Source organism: Saccopteryx leptura, chromosome 3, assembly GCF_036850995.1.
Source record: "Saccopteryx leptura isolate mSacLep1 chromosome 3, mSacLep1_pri_phased_curated, whole genome shotgun sequence".
In the NCBI taxonomy this organism is placed as follows: Eukaryota; Metazoa; Chordata; class Mammalia; order Chiroptera; family Emballonuridae; genus Saccopteryx; species Saccopteryx leptura.
In genome coordinates, this window is record NC_089505.1 from 285,060,994 (window position 1) to 285,076,885 (window position 15,892).

At 52.7% G+C, this 15,892-nt stretch overlaps 1 protein-coding gene across 5 annotated transcripts in view; it reads left to right on the forward strand.

Moving 5' to 3' along the window:
- The window catches only part of CAPN13 (calpain 13), an 86,092-nt gene that overhangs the window by 44,707 nt on the left and 25,493 nt on the right, over positions 1–15,892 (forward strand). For all 5 annotated transcript variants that reach the window (XM_066378588.1, XM_066378587.1, XM_066378585.1 and 2 more), the window contains exons 5-8: positions 1,775–1,911; positions 6,172–6,346; positions 7,240–7,314; positions 11,948–12,033. In XM_066378588.1, the coding sequence (XP_066234685.1) occupies positions 1,775–1,911; positions 6,172–6,346; positions 7,240–7,314; positions 11,948–12,033 (473 nt within the window). The remainder of the gene's footprint in view (positions 1–1,774; positions 1,912–6,171; positions 6,347–7,239; positions 7,315–11,947; positions 12,034–15,892) is intronic.

Here is a 15,892-nt window from a genome sequence, read left to right on the forward strand (position 1 = left end):
CGCTATTGAAAAATAGTTTCTGCTTTTTAAAAAAAAAGTTGGTTTTTTTCCTCATTGATTTGAGGAAGAGAGAAAGGAAAGAGGTGAGAGAGCCGGGGGAAGGGAGAGAAAGAGAAAGAGAAAGAGAAAGAGAAAGAGAAAGAGAAAGAGAAAGGGAGAAGTATCAACTCGTGTTCCACTTAGTTGCTTCTCATATGTGCCCTGACTAAGAATTGAACCCATGACCTCAGTGTGCTGCAACCACACTCTATCCACTGAACCACCCAGCCAGGGCCTACAGTTTCTATTTTCGAAACTATGATCTCACTTTCACAATCTCATCTGATCCCAATCACGGCTCTACGAGGCAGTTCTTAGTCTTACACACACCCCCCCTTTGACAGATAAATTGAGTCACAGAGAATTGTCTTACCCTATGTCTATTGGTCAGATAACTAAAGGCAAAAACCAGGACTGAAACAGTTTCACTGACTGGATACTGTCTACTACACTTTGCTGTCCCATTAAACCCAGATCCAGATAGGACTGTCCTTCCAGCACCCCCTTCTAGGAGCTGGGATTAGCTTTTCCTGGTGCTTCAGCCACGTTTGATGATCTCCCTCTGATAACATCCCAGCAAGCTCTTGACCTCACCCACTGAGGCATCTCATTGCAACAGGGACATGATTCCACACTGTGCCAGAGCCAGCTGCAGAGCAGGGTTCATTAGTGACTGTGAAAACATCTCCTTTCTTTGTATCCACTGACATCTCGGTCTTGGTCTTCATCTCTGCTTTGAAAGCATGTTCTCAGCTGGATGCAACAGCCCAATATCTGGGACATCCAGCTGTGGAAGAGGCCATGTGGATGGCTTCCTGTCTCTGCTGAGCAGATGACAGATCTCTCCCACCTTGCTTTACATCGAGTCCGCCTGTCGGAGACTTGCCTTCATCAAGGCTTGGGCCTGACGCTGGCAGTCCTGCTGCTTATCCAGCACGGGGGAGACCAGCAAAGAAACTCCAAAAGACTGGCTTTATTATGGACTGTCCTCATTTGGCGATGTCCTGGGTGAACCATGAAGAGTTGAATGCTGAAGATGAAAACAGTCTGTTCTGGAGAGGAACATCTGCTTCGCTTGTGCTCTTAGCAGTAGCCACGCCAGCCAGCTTCATTTCTGCGGCTCGGATGGCGGGTCCGAGCGGGGCTGTAACTGCTGCGAAGTCCTCCTGAGCGCTCATCGCTCAGCCTCGGCCTCGGCCCGCGCTGTCCCTGCCACCTGGCATGCCTTCCCCACCTCCTCTCCACCTGCTCAAACGCTGCCTCCTCCCGCAAGCCGCCAGCCCCGGCGGGCTCTCCTTCCCCGCCTCCTCCCGCAAGCCGCCAGCTCCCGCGGGCTCTCCTTCCCCACGACGGCATCTGCACCTGCCGCTCTCCTTTGTCCTTCTGCGTGTGCTCCCCCACCACCACTTTGTGCCCAGCTGTGCCTGGAGAGTCTCATGTATGGAGCTCACAAAGGACTTGCCAAAGCGAGGCCAGAGTGAGGAGCAAAGTTGAACTAGACCCTCAGTCTCCTTCCTCTCTGCTTGTATTTTCCTTGACTAACGATCCCCAGCCGCCAGGAGAGGTGAGATGCCCATCCCTTGTCCATCAGCATGTGCTGAGATTTGTTCTGGACGGAGCTCTTTTTTGTGTGTGGAGATCACATGGTGACAGGGATTGTCTTTGACACAGTTTGAGGGTCCAGGAGCTCCCTTTCGCCCCAACTTTCCTGAGATCTATACTATCTCTCTTGCAGTTCTGGCAGTGCGGCCAGTGGGTGGAAGTGGTGGTTGATGACCGCCTGCCTGTCCTGAACAATCAGTACCTCTTTGTGCATCCTTTCCGAAACAACCAAGAGTTTTGGCCCTGCCTGCTGGAGAAAGCCTACGCCAAGTAAGAGTGGGCGCACCCCCGAGCCCAGGCCTTGACGCTGGCCCCACCTGTGCAGCTGCTGACCCCACCTGTGCAGCTGCTGGCCCCGCCTGTGCCGCTGCTGGCCCCGCCTGTGCCACTGCTGGCCCCGACAGGTGCTTCCCACCAGCCAGCAGCTTTGCTGAATGCAAGTGATGCCCCAGGGAGTGTCAGAGCCTTTGCACCTAGGGGGCACCCTCCACAGATGTTCACTGTGTGCAAGGCTGTGTTGGAGCCCTTGGGAGGGACCCAGAGGCACATAGCAAGGGGTGGGCAGGGCAGGACTGGACAGAGATATGCATTGACAATGTTGTTATTGCATGGGCCTGTATAAGGCCCAAATAAAATACACTATCCTGGTCATAGTCTGCTGAGGGGGCAGAAGAGAGAGAAAACGATTCTGACCTTGGACTCACAGACAGTCAGTCTGAGGCTATACAGAGGAGGTAGAATTTTAGCAGGGAAGGGAGGGGAATATGAGAGATGCATCCCCAACCATAGGAATAATTCCACCAGAGAGCTAGGGATGAGAGAGTTCAGAGTGAGGTCAGGACGGTGGGGGCCTGGTGTGGTCACTGTGAGACTGCCTTTATGCGGGGGCAGGGGGGGGGGTATGGTCCAAACACCGTGATTCAGGGGCTATCTTCTGGGGTCGACAAGCTCAATGACTTACAAACACCCCAGTTCACTTGTTTTACTTAGATTTTGGGGGGGTTCTTTTTATGCAACAGATGTTCTCAGAGGTTTAACCATAGGCGAGGCACCGTGCTTGGCACAGGGGTGCCTCTCAGACTGGCTCGGGTATGTGTGCGCGAGCGTGTCTGTGTGTGTGACGTCACTTTCTAAAGACCCACACAGGTGAGGGACACATTAACCCTGGAAATCAACACTAGGAGACAAAAGGACAGAGGACCACAGCGGTAGTAGAGAGTGTTACCAAATCAGGCTTCCTGAAGGTCATCCTGACCAGCCCCTCATTTTATAAGCGGAGAAGCCAAGGCTCTGACTCGGATGTGATGGCCGGTGTGAGGAGCGAGACTGACCGGCTGAGGTCTTCAGAGCAAGACTAGCCCCTGCCCAATCCCACCGGGGCCCTGAGGAATGGGGCAACCCTCCAGCCCCTGTCCTTCTGGAGGTCACAATCTAAACAGCAAGACATCTCAAGATCTTTTTTTTTTTTTTCATTCTTCTTTTTGAGCCAATTTGTAAAAGAAGTAAAGCAGTTGTTCTTTCCAGTGTCAAGAAGAATGGCCCATTAGGATTTGAGAACAAAGCCCAGATCACAGTCAAGGTTGTTGAACCAATTCATATGTTTGGAGAGGTTAATGCTCATCTAAGCTACTTACACAACACTGCGGTTATCTTTGCAGGATGGAGTCAGGCCTCACCACTCCAGGGCTGTGTTGTCTGTTAGGTAATGGGCGGGGGCGTTGGGAGGGCTGGCAGTTCACTGGGAGAATTAGAAAGCTTGACCCCATTTTGTTAACAGCTGACCTAAAGCAATCATTCAGTTTGAAAAGAAATGGGATACTGGACCCAGAACCCACGTTTCACTGCCTAAAGAAATCTAGCAGAGGATAAAATGCTTCAAACTATTAAGCTGTTTAAAAGCTTTCCCCTCCATCCAAAGAAGGAAGTTATAGAATGGAGGGGTGAGTCAAATAGAATTACAGGGTATCAGAGCTGAAAGTGACTGCGGTCAGCACCAGGCCCTGCCTTCTTTGAGATATGAAGCAACAGGCTCAGAGAGGTGCAAGGACTTGCCCAAGGTCACAGCATGTTTGAGGCCACGCTGCAACGAAGAGAAGACTGTTCTCTCTAGTCACATGCCTTCCATCATCCCTTTATACTGTCAGTCCGATAGAAAAGGATTTGTCCTTTAGCTTCTTTGGAACTTAGTGTCTGGCACACTAAGATCTCTTGCTCAGAGATCACAGCACAAACACAGAGAATCCTCCTGTCCAGATAGGAATGGCCTGCTTGCCCTCCAGGGTATAGGCACTGACAAGTGAATGTGTGGGCTCCAAACTTTCCACTCTCCTTGTGGCTGGGAAGTGTGGAAATGCATTAGTCAAGGCAGCCGATGTAGGGGGAGGGTCTATGTGTGCAGGTTTTTCCTCCCGAAGGTTATAAAATAGAGAGGAGATTAGAGGGCAAGATCAGGTAGACTGCATATGGTCCCTTCTAGAATCCCTGCAGTTAAGAATAATAGCATTTCAACATCCTTGCTGGCTCTTATTTAGATATCTGAATTCTTCCCTCTTTCATATCATTTCTGGAAAGATAGACATGTCCCCAAAATGAGGCTGAAGCGGAGGGATAAGAACAAGGCTCTCTCAAAATTCCTGGGTTCCGGTGACAAGGCATAGTGACAGGCGCGGTGAGCACAGTTCTTGCTGTCTTCCCTTTCTATCTCCTGTCAGCAAAGGGGGCTAAGAATAGCTACCATGTTCCCGAAGCATCCGCAGGATCTGTGAGCTTGTGTTTGTGAAGCAGAGAGAGCTCCTTGTCAGACAGGCAGCCGCCGCTGGGACAGGCTTTGTAGGCATCATAGACAGACAGTGAGACAAGGGCGTGGAAGAAACCGAGAAGGGGGCTGCTGGCCGCGGGTCCTGTCTGCTGCTTTGGGTGTCTCTGTGGTGACTGCAGAATGGTGTGGGTGCCAGACATCAGATGAGGCCTCCGGCCTCTGAGGACCTGGGCCTGAAGTGACAGGCTTTCTGAGTGACTCTGGCGCAGCCCTCTTTGCAGCCAGGGAGCCCCCCCCCAACCCCACCCCCCCGTGCATTGCCAGGAAAGGTTGCAGCACAGGAGGTCACGCTGGTGGACTCAGAAATGGGTTCCAGAACCCGTCTCTGTGCACTCAGGTACCCTCAGCAAAGCCCTCAATCTAAGATCAGGAGCCTGAGTACCGTGGGAAATCAGGAGAGGCAGACATGCAGACCCAGCCGGGCGGAGTCATGGTCAAAGGCAAGCTTTGCGGTTGACTAAGCAAACACCTCAGAGATAAGAGGCTGGTACTGGGCATTCCGCTGGGTTGGAGAGAGGGAGAGAGAGATAAGAGTTAGAATCAGTTTGATAACAAGGTGACGGTTACATGGTTGTTCCTATAGAATGGCCATTTTGTTCTGTGTATCCTTAGCTTTCTTTAATAAAAGACTTCCTAAGCCATTCATGGCATTTGCGCCTGGGATGATGTCCTGCTTATAGTGGCTGCTTACTATATATTTGCTGAGGTGAACTTGTGTGAGTTCTGGGTGATGCCCAGGAGAAGAGAATGGCAGAGTCGAAGACAGGGTAAGAAACGAGAGTCTGAGGAGCTCCCAGACCTGATCCGGCCAACTGCACCTTTCCTGGTGAAAGGCTGCGGACTGGGAGGGAGAGGCTGGTCCAGGGTCCCGGGCTCCATTAGAGGCAGCCACAGGGAGGAGACTCAGGCCCCTGATCCCTGGGTGACTTTGCTTTACCAGAGAGAAGGCTGTGGTAGGACTGTCTCCATAGCCGCTGGCCCGTGAAGCGCTTTGCGTCTTCACCGCTGCCACCTGTGTTGTCTCCCTGACGGTGCTGGTGTGATGAATCTGAGAACGGGAATGGGAAGCCTGGATCGAGGTTTGGACAGAGTGAGAGCGGAGGCTGCTTGTGGCCACAGCAGGCATCAGGGTTAGTGACTGTGAGCTCAGTCACCACAGCAGGCATCAGGGTTAGTGACTGTGAGCTCTCGAGGGCAGGAATGGGGTCTCATTCATCTCCGAATGCTCAGCGCCCGGCACAATACCCCTCATACGGTAAGCACTTGGCACCACTGTTCAGCAGAACAGGAAATAGTGAATCCTCATCATAACACCATCCAATATTTATGATGGGCTCATCATGAGCCAGGCTCTATGCTAAGCCAGCCCCACGAGGTTAAGTAACTTGTCCAAACCAAGGTCAAGTAGCCAAATACATGGTGAGGGTGGGATATGGCTCCCGGCCTGCGGCTCCAGCACCTGCATTCCCGACCTCTACACAATAACGCCGCTTGTGGGGCTGCCCAGACCTGGGAGACCAGGGAAAGGATGGGGCTCAGGTGGCTCGTGGCTAGAATCTCCATCCAGGCGACTGGAAGGTGGGTGGGTGTGGTCCGCCCCTCCGCCCCTTCCTTTACCTGGGAAACATGCAGTGGTCAGGAGTGCAGCCTCTCTTCTCAGAGTATCTCCCTGGAGGCACCACAGGGGTTCTGGTCTGACTTTCCCCTCCCAGGTTTCACGGATCCTACCTCCGCCTGCACTACGGCTACCTCCCTGATGCCCTGGTGGACCTCACGGGAGGGGTGGTCACCAGCATCGACCTGCACTCCTCCCCTTCGGACCTGGTGAAGGTGGTGAAGACAGCTGCCAGGGCGGAATCCCTGATAACCTGTGCCACCCCGGCCGGGGTGAGTGAGCCAGAAACCCCTCTGCCTGGGCCGAGCCGTTTCCCGCCCGGGAGTGTTCAGCCACTGGCTCCTTCAGCTCGGGAGGGAAACGGTCAGAGCCATCAGGGATCACTGATGCTGTGCTTTACCGAGGTCACGTTGTTTAATCCTCGGGACAGCTCTCCCTCTGAGAGAGGGATCGCAGGATTCACGTACAGAAGATGAAATGGGCTCAGAGAGGCCAAGGGGACTGCTCCCCATCACACAGCCAGTAAGTGGCTGCGCAGGGGTTCAGACATTGCTCTCTGACTCCAAAGCCTCAGCCTAGTATTTCCCCGTGACCAGGAGCAATGGGTCCAGAGCGACTGGCAGGAGCCCTTTGACTCTCACAGTTTCTAAAGGCAGCCTCCCAGAGGCAGCATGTCGCACTTGGAAAAGTCTGGACGACTCTCCAAATTGAGTTCGTTCTGAGATGCTTCCTTCATTCACTCTTTAAACATGTAGGCTTTGAGTCACACGTTTCTAATCTGAAATGCCACCCCAAAACTAAGATGCACTTTAAACCCCAATTACACCAGGTGGCAGGCGGGAATGGGGGTTGTCCAGCAGACATGGTTCGTGCTGTCTCATTGATGCTGTGTGACTGGAGGAGCAGGCAGCCCAGGTCCCCAGGACTCTGTGGGACTCTTATCAGTAATGGGGTGTTCTCTTGAGGTATGAAGTGTCAGTGGCCTCAGCCACTCAGCAGCCTTCAAACTCTGCCTCTCTCGAGTCCCAGGAACACGTGCCATTCCACTGTGAGTCAGTGGGCACTTTCCATCCAGCCACGGCTCAGCAGCCGATGAACTGTGCTTTTCTGTTTCTTTGAAGAACCTGTGGAAGTTTAATGCATGATCTGCCTTTCTCCTTTGAAGCCGACAGGGATGGCCTCGGAAATGGACAACGGCCTGGTGAGCCAGCATGCCTACACCGTGACTGGCGCTGAGCAGGTAAGCCTCCCGTGGTTGGGCCCCTGTGTTCTTGCTCCTCGAAGCGGGAGTCAGAGTCACGTGCCTTCAGCAAGCCCGGCAGAGCTGAACCAAGTGCTTCGCACCCTTCTTCCATGGTGGTGCCCGTCATGGACTGCTCATTCCTTCTGTACAGGTGCCCAGTGCCCTCGTTCCCAGGGACCCACCAGGGGTCCTGCTATCCTTGAGGTGCTCTCAGACAGGGTGTCTAGCTAGACAGGGGGGGATTACCCCAAAAGAAAAACAGACTGAATTAGCCAGTTGGCTCTGTGGGAAGTTTTGCCCTGAAAGAGTTTTATTTGCAGCATAGCAACCAAACTGCTGTAACAAAGACATTCCAAAATACAGGGCTCAAACAACATCAAGTTCATTTTCCTCTCAGGTAAGCAGGTGATTCGAAAGCTCGTAGGTGGCCCTGCCACCCACAACTTTGGTCTTTGTCCCTGGGAGCCCAGGGCAGCTGCTCCAGGCCCCCTCGCCTCCTAGCCAGGGGAGGACAAAGACACCAGGGCAGACTCGTACATCCTTTTAGGAATACATCGGGAAGGCACACACCATTTCCTCTCAGATCCCATTCCTCAGAACCTCCACATGTGGCCGCGCTGAGGCCCAGAGGACTCTGGGAAATGTACCAGGTCACTGGGCCACTACGTGCCCAGCTGAAACTTTATCCCCATGGAAGAGGGAGGATGACCACAGGGGGACAGTCTTTCCCTTCATACAGAATGGACTTTGGGTGCACAAGGATGTATGTGATTGCTGTGTGCAGTATCATTTGGTCTGGAAAAGTCTACTAAAGTCCAGCTTCCTCCACCATAAATGAAGAAGCTGCAGCCTGAGAGGGGAAGGTCTCCACAAGGTCACCAGCTGCTGGAAATGTCGAGGCTGGACCCCTCGGCCCCTCAGTTCCCATCTACGCTATCATGCCGCCATGTGGTGACAGCACTTTCCGGCTTTATGATGACTTCCCACTAATGTTCCCCCATCTCTGTATTCCCCACAAACCTTGAGGTCTTCTAAAGTCAGCTAGGCCCTAAGTAATGGCATTCCAAACTCCGGGGAACAGTTTTCACAGGCATTTATGGGCCCGGGAAAGCAGAGTGTCAGGATCTGTTTCTAGCATGCCTTCCCCTGTGTGCCTTCCCTCTCTCTGTATCAATCTGTCTCTCCTGTCCATTGACCTAAGGGCCATTACTCCATTGTTTTGTGTTTTGGTGAGTGTTCCAACCCACAAAACAGAAACAGTATCTTCTGCCTCCTGCCTGTCTCCCTAAAGAAATCAATAATAAAATGCTTCCTTTGCACAGAACCTGGGAAATAGGAGGCACTTAAAATGGTTGTTGGATCAATGGAGGGGTGCACTTGCATGAGCGAATAAAGGCATTTGTCCTTGGCCTATGAAGATGACATCACTGATCCTTCATCATAGATCATATGTGATAAGATCAAAAGACATTTCCCATAAGCAAGGAAGAGGCTACCCTGATAAACCCAAGCCAGAGGAGAGCCCAGTCGCTGTGGCTCCAGACTCCCTTCCTCTGACTTCTCCCAAGCCCTTCTCTGAATTCTCAGTGGGCCCAGCTCTCACGCTTGGCTATGTACAGACAGGGCTCCCCACACTCCTGACCCAGATGTGGACAAGGGTAGGCTAGAGACAGCAAACCGGTGTTCTTCTGTGTCAGACTTTGATCACTTGGCAATGCTGCCTGGGTTGCTGTATTGACAAGACTTTGGCACTGCTTCAGCTTTGTGGAAAAGGAGCTTTTGATCAGTGGTTAATGTCTGTGCTGGGCACGGAATGAAAGAACCATGGTGCCTGCATCAGTGGTTTTCAACCACTGGGCCAGTGATTATAGATTCTGCAACCTTCATACAATATCAGGGTGGTTAACTCTTTCACGGACGGGCACAAAATTTCTGGTGGACCTGCACTGGTCTGTGGACCAGTGGTTGAAAACCACTGATCTGCATGAGGTATCTGCCACTCCTGGACATGGCCCTTGTACACTGAGACAGCCTTGGTTTCTCCTCTGAACACGGGGGAGAAGGGACTTGTATTGAGAGGTCCAGAGGGTCAAAGGATATGAGTCCTGACAGAGGCTGGGCGTGGAGATGGCAGTGACTGTCAGGGTGTAGAGCAGCCATGGAAACACCAAGGACCGAGGGAACGAAGGCGGGGCAGGTGAACTCAGGACTTGGTCTGTGGGCTCAGCTGGCGGTTGGGCTTCTGATGACTCCTTTCATATCTTGAATATTTGCTCCCCCACGGGACACACTTTGAGCTGTTCTTTTATAATAAGGGGTCTGAACAGGGCACCTCCTCTGTGAAGGCAGGTGATCAAAACTTCGTGTTCTGCACGGTCTGTTTTGCCATTCTGTGGCTGCTGACAGTTCCCAGCTGTGCTCTGTGGCGCACCGGCCCAATGAGTCCACTGTGAAGCTCACCATATCCTGTCCTTCGAGATTCACAGTGGACATGAACCTCTTAAAGGTGCTGAGAAGGCCTGTGTTAACCAGACAAGTACAGCTTAATTTTACTCAACCATGAAACCTTTGCTATTATTCCTTCTAGGAATAAGTATTAACAGCCTAGGAAAGTACCATTTGAGAGACTACATTTTAAGGAAATGTAATCCTCAGATAGATAACCTGGATTACCTTGCATCTCAGTTGGACTCCTGAGCCATCTGACCGCAGTCTGTATGATCCCCAGCCGGGCACTGACAGAAAAGGAGAGGCACAGTCAGACGAGGGCCCAAGAACTTGACTTGGTTAAAAATTTCTCCTCTAGAAAGAGGAGGTTATAACTCTCTGCAAGTGCTGATTAAACCAGCCCATAAATGCCGTGAGCCTTTTAATCTGCTCATCCTCCCTCTGGGGTGGGACACAGACAGGAAGATAAATGAAATTGGCATTTTTTATTATGTACCTAGCTTGGTCCGTGACTCCCCTGGGCAAGGGGGTGAGTGTTTATCTGCATGCCTCATTTAGCCCTGCGCCAGCCCCTTCCAGTCACTGGCCACTCTTCTCCCCTGTGCCCAGCTGAGCCCCCGATTGTCCGTTAGGCACTGAGGGTGGCTCATTAAGTTCTTCAGGCCACCGGGCGACCATTACTCATGTCCTGCTTTGTGGGCTCCACCAGGTGCTGGCAGTTAAAACATTGTGTGCAAAGCCTGGAGTGCCCCTGGGTAGGGCAGGAAACCTGGGTTTGTGCCAGGAGCCCACCCCCGTCCTGTGTGGCATTTAAAGCCAGAGCACCTTCCCCTGCAATGGCAGCCTGAGCTAGAAGGAGACAAGGAAAAGCCGTAGAAAAGAACCTTATCCAAGCCAGGTTCTTGGGCCCTCGTCTGACTGCATGGTTCCTTTGTGGTAGGTAGTGCCTGATTGGTGATCACACGGCCCTTGGCCAGGTGTTTTAAGGTTCTCTACAGGGTCAGGTTCGCAGCCACATCAGAGAATGGGCTGGGCACCAGAGTAGCTAACCCTCTATCCACCTCCAGTCCCGAAATGAAGAGCCTGAGCTTTGGAGACTGACAGTGGCTAGGGGCAGGATTCTGCTTCTGCCACTTCCTCTGTGGCCCTGGGAGAGCTGCTTAACCTCTCTGATATGCAATTTTCTCCTCTGCAAGACAGGAATTGTATAAAGATCTCCCTGGAGGATCAAAGAACATAACTCCCACGAGCACTCGGCTGGCGCCCGGTTCCAACCCCTGCCTCCACCCAGGGGTTCTTTTCCATGTGCTGATATTCCACTCGGCCTCCTCTGACCTGGAGTCGTGGAGCACGTCCGCCCCCTCCCTCACCCTCCAGGCCTCTGTCTCCACAGTCAACATTAGCACAGATCAATATCTCAGCGACAACTCAATCATACTTTAATTCCTCTCGCCAGACTGAGGGCTGCTGGATCGGCGACTGTAGGTTCACGGGGGTGCCATTGTTTCATTGTAATTTTTCAATAGTCTTGCCCTCTGGCCTCGGTGATCTGAAGGAGAAAAGGTACCAACCTCTCTCTCTGGGAGAGGAAGGGGAAGTCCCAGCCTTCGAGGTGCCCCGCTAGGCAGCAGTGGCAGGGGAGCAGGATGAGGCCGGCTCGTCCTGGACATCTGGCTTCCCAGGTTGTCCCGTCTTGCTCAGATCAGCCTCCTTACTCAGGACAGCACTGTGGAGGCCCAGCACAGCTCCTAGTACGTGACTGGCAGGGAAGCAGCTATATCTGGAATAGAGGTGTCGGCTATGACAGGGACTAGAGGAGGCGAGGAACCCATAAAGTTCTCCCCTCTGCAGGCCGGGGCAACATCCCATGCTATTTACCTGCTGTTAAATCTCAGCTCACCCAAGTCCTGGGGTGCAGCTGTTCGGAATGATGAAGTTGCACCTGCCCTGTGAGGTGTTGAGCCGAAAGGGGCCATTTTCTCCTCTATCTCATTCCAATCCATACAGGCAGCAGACATTGATTTTTTTTTTCCTTTCAATTTTTTTTTATTCTGGCTGCAGCCAAATGAGGTCAGAAGTTAAATTAGTCCTTGGAGGTAAAAAGCAGCTTGCATTCATATCCCCTTTCTGCTGACTTTTGCTGGAGAGCTCTGACAGTTTCCTTTCCTGTTCTTCTTTACAGATCCAGTACGGGAGGGGCTGGGAAGATCTCATCCGCCTGTGGAACCCCTGGGGCAACACGGAGTGGCGAGGGCGCTGGAGAGACGGGTACAGTATCTGAGAAAACTCTGTCACCGAGACCAGTGTTCAGGGAGCACCCTGGCCAGGACGGTGGCGTCTGTCTCCCCTGCCGTGATCTCACTGCGGGCTCTTCCAGTTCACACCTGTGTGTCTGTCAGGCTGGCTCATACTCCCATGATGCCATTCAGAACATCCACTCTGTTCTTTCTGTACTAAGGACAATGTCAGGTGGGTGCTGTGGGGGTGCATACAGATGACAAGACCCAGTGTCTATCCTCTAGAAGGTCATGGTCTAAAGCTTTGGACTTCCATACTCAGAATTAGTTTTCTTTAAAAAAAGAAAAGAAAAAACAGTGGGAGGCAGAGCAGGGGCCAAGTTCCGCCTGGCAGAGAGCTACAGAGATGGTGCCTTGTCCCATAAATGGATCTTATGGGATTCTGGTCCTGATGTCACTATGTCCTCAGGATGGAAAAGACCGTCTCAGGGGGCTAAGGGAACTGAGGCAAAGATCTGGATGATCATTTTACTCAATTCAGTTGGGTCCGTGTCCTGCCCTACTGACCCAGACTCATGTGTAAACAGTGCCCGGGCCAGCCCCCTGCTCACCGTACAAGTGAAGGGAACTCAGCGGGTGGCAGATGCCCCGTGACCATGTTCCCTCAGATCCAGCTGACCGGGGGCACCTGGCTGTGTGGTCAGAGGTTCCCGGGCTGGCACTGCCCAGCTCCCAGGAGCACTCGTCCCTGATCCCTAGCCCCTTGGGGACTAGGAATGAGATGGTGGTCCTGAGAGGGCCGGAGGGCTGGTGACAGATACTTGCTCTCTGGGCAGCCAGTGGGGCCCAGGCCTGTCACGTTTCTGAGGGCCATGCAGATCCATGCAAAGCGTTGAACCACAGCGGAGGCCACAACAGTATTGCTGGGGACTGGGGGTGGGGAGGATGTGTGGGGAGAAGGCGGGGTGGGAAAGAGAACATGACTGGAAAGGAACTGCAAAGCACTGTGACAAACAGGAGAACAGGCCCCAACAAGCAGTGGGAATGAGTCAGTGAAGAGTTCTAGAAGGCAAATGCCGCGTTGGCCAGTGCTCCAGTCCCCATTTTTGGCCACCCAGAATGTGGTTCAGCGCCTCAGGCTAATCTGTGACCAGGACCTCTCCCATCCTTGGTGAGCCCGACAACGGATGGGAACCTGCATGAGGGGGCCCTCAGCAAACAGGAGATGGGAATACGACTGGGGTGGAGGGTAGGGAAGCAAGGGAGAGAGGGAAGAGGGAGGAAACGAGCAACATTAATTCATAGCATAAAGCTGGGTATGACCTCAGATGGCCCCTGGGCAACTAGGCAGCCAATCCCCTCCACAGAAGGGGGATGAATTTGTAAAACTGGGAACCACTGGGCAATGTTTTTACTCAGTGGCCTTTTCTCCATTTTCTTGCCGCTATTCTTCCTTCCTTCCTTCCTGGGCTACCCTTTGTCCTTTCCATTGTAAATCTTAACAACTGCAGGCCCTTTCCAATTCTCCTTTTCTTTTTTTTTTTTTTTTTTTGTATTTTTCCGAAGCTGGAAACGGGGAGGCAGTCAGACAGACTCCCACATGTGCCCGACCGGGATCCACCCAGCATGCCCACCAGGGGGCGATGCTCTGCCCATCTGGGGTGTTGCTCTGTTGCAACCAGAGCCATTTTAGCACCTGAGGCAGAGGCCACAGAGCCATGCTCAGCGCCCAGGCCAACTTTGCTCCAATGGAGCCTTGGCTACGGGAGGGGAAGAGCGAGACAGAGAGGAAGGAGAGGGGTAGGGGTGGAGAAGCAGATGGGCGCTTCTCCTGTGTGCCCTGGCCGGGAATCAAACCTGGGACTCCCGCACACCAGGCCGACGCTCTACCACTGAGCCAACCGGCCAGGGCCCAATTCTCCTTTTCAATCATCACCCCAAGCTGCCCAGGGAAGGAAGGGGCGATACAATTAGCCAGAATTGCTGATTCCGGGTTGGTTGTTGGGCTAGGACTAGAGGAGGGGTAGATGTCAATGACGCATCCCTGAGGTAGGAGGACAGGCCTTAAATTCATGAGCTGATATTTTGCCCACGTCTCCCATGCTACATATGAGCAGGGAAGGCAGCAGGGACAAGGAGATCAGGGAAGGGAAGCCTCTGGTGGGCTGGCACGTGTTCAGGGAAAGCTTTTTGGATGGGGGTGAACTTGAGTTCAACCTCAAAAGAAAGAAGTATGACTCACTTCGGAAGAGATCACGTGTAGGCAGGCACATGTAGGTCACTGGCTGAGCCAGGAACGTTTATGGTGTGTCCAAGGCCAACAAGCTGGCCTGCGGCAGCCAAGCTGGGGAGAGAGCTGGGGCTGAGCCCAGTGCCCGCTTGGAAGCTTGGATTTCCACCCTCCGGGTCCGTGAGGGCCTCCGAGCAGGGGACAGGTGTGTGCACAGCGGGGCCTGGGGAATGGGCCTGGCAGTACCTATGCTGAGGGTCAGGCATTTTGGCTGAATGTTGAAGTTCACCATTTCCCACCAGAAACCAGGCTGGAAAGAAGCCGCAGGGCTGCATAACCCCCTGTCTCGATGCCGGTGGTCGATTTCTTCCCTACTTTTTAAAGAATGGGGATGGATGGAGAGAGCCGGATGGTCTCATCTCAGCCATAATGGAAATTTCAGTCGCACACACTTAAAGTCAAACTTGCATGAATCAATAGCATATTGATTTACACTACATTTATTTTCCCTTACACACTGCAGAAAATGTAATTATCGCTTAATTATAAAATTGCCGTTTTACAATAGCACATCCAACTGGCTCAGCCTGCAGCCAGGAACCCAAGGGGTGGTCCCTGCCTTGCTCCCCAGCGCGAGGGCGACCCCGGCCCTCAATGCAAGCCACTCGCAGAGATAGATCTCATTACACTCTGGGCCTCCGGGGCCCATTGCCTCTGAGCACGCGTCCACTTTGAGGAGTGGCCTAGGGAGGGGGCAACTGTTCCCTCTGCCCGTGAGGGTCTCCTCCTTCACCACAGACCCTCGGACCAGCTTCGGGAGCACCTTACCCCAATGAAGTGGATAATTTTAATTAGTAATAAAGCAAGCAAAAAAAAAATTATTGCATGCCTGCCATGTGCCAAGGCAGTGGGTTAATCCCCTGGGATGATATTATTGCTATGGTGATGAGGCTCATTGACCTCGTGGAACTTGAAGGCTAGCGAGGGGAGGCAGTAATGCTGGGAAAGCTAGAAGGCAGCAGGAAAGGGGAGGACCAGATATGAGGGACTGACCCCACAAAAGGCGTAGCCATGAGTCTACAGGAGCTGGGCAAGGCTGTGCAGAACAGGACACTCTGGAACATCACTCCTAAGGTGGCCAGGAGTCAGAGCTGACTCAGCATCAAGTAAGACGCATATAGTAACAAGTAAGACAGGGTACCAGGTGCTGAGACAGAAGTGGTACAGGGTGCCGTGGAGCTCAAAGGAGGGGCATTGACTCTGGAGGTCGAAGGTGGAGTGGGGATGCCAGAGGGGAACAAGCAAAGGGGAGGAGAGATGAGGAAACGTTACCAGACGGAAAGGAAGAAGAGTATTCCAGGCAGAGAGAACATCATGGTGAAGGTTAGGAGGTGGGGGAGTGGAGAGGACACAGGTGTTTCTAAGGAAGTGAAGACAGTTATTATTGCTGGGGTGTGGCATTCCTGGTGGGGGGGGGGAGTTGGGGGGACTACTTGGGTAAAGCTGGAGAGGTAGGCTGAGGCCCAAGTACTGTTTTAGGAGTTTGAACTTCATCCTGAGAGTAAAAGGGAACCACTGATGTGTTTTAAGCAGGAAAATACCGTAATCAGATTTCTCATTTACAAAGATCATTTTGATGTCAGTGTGAAGAATGGATGGG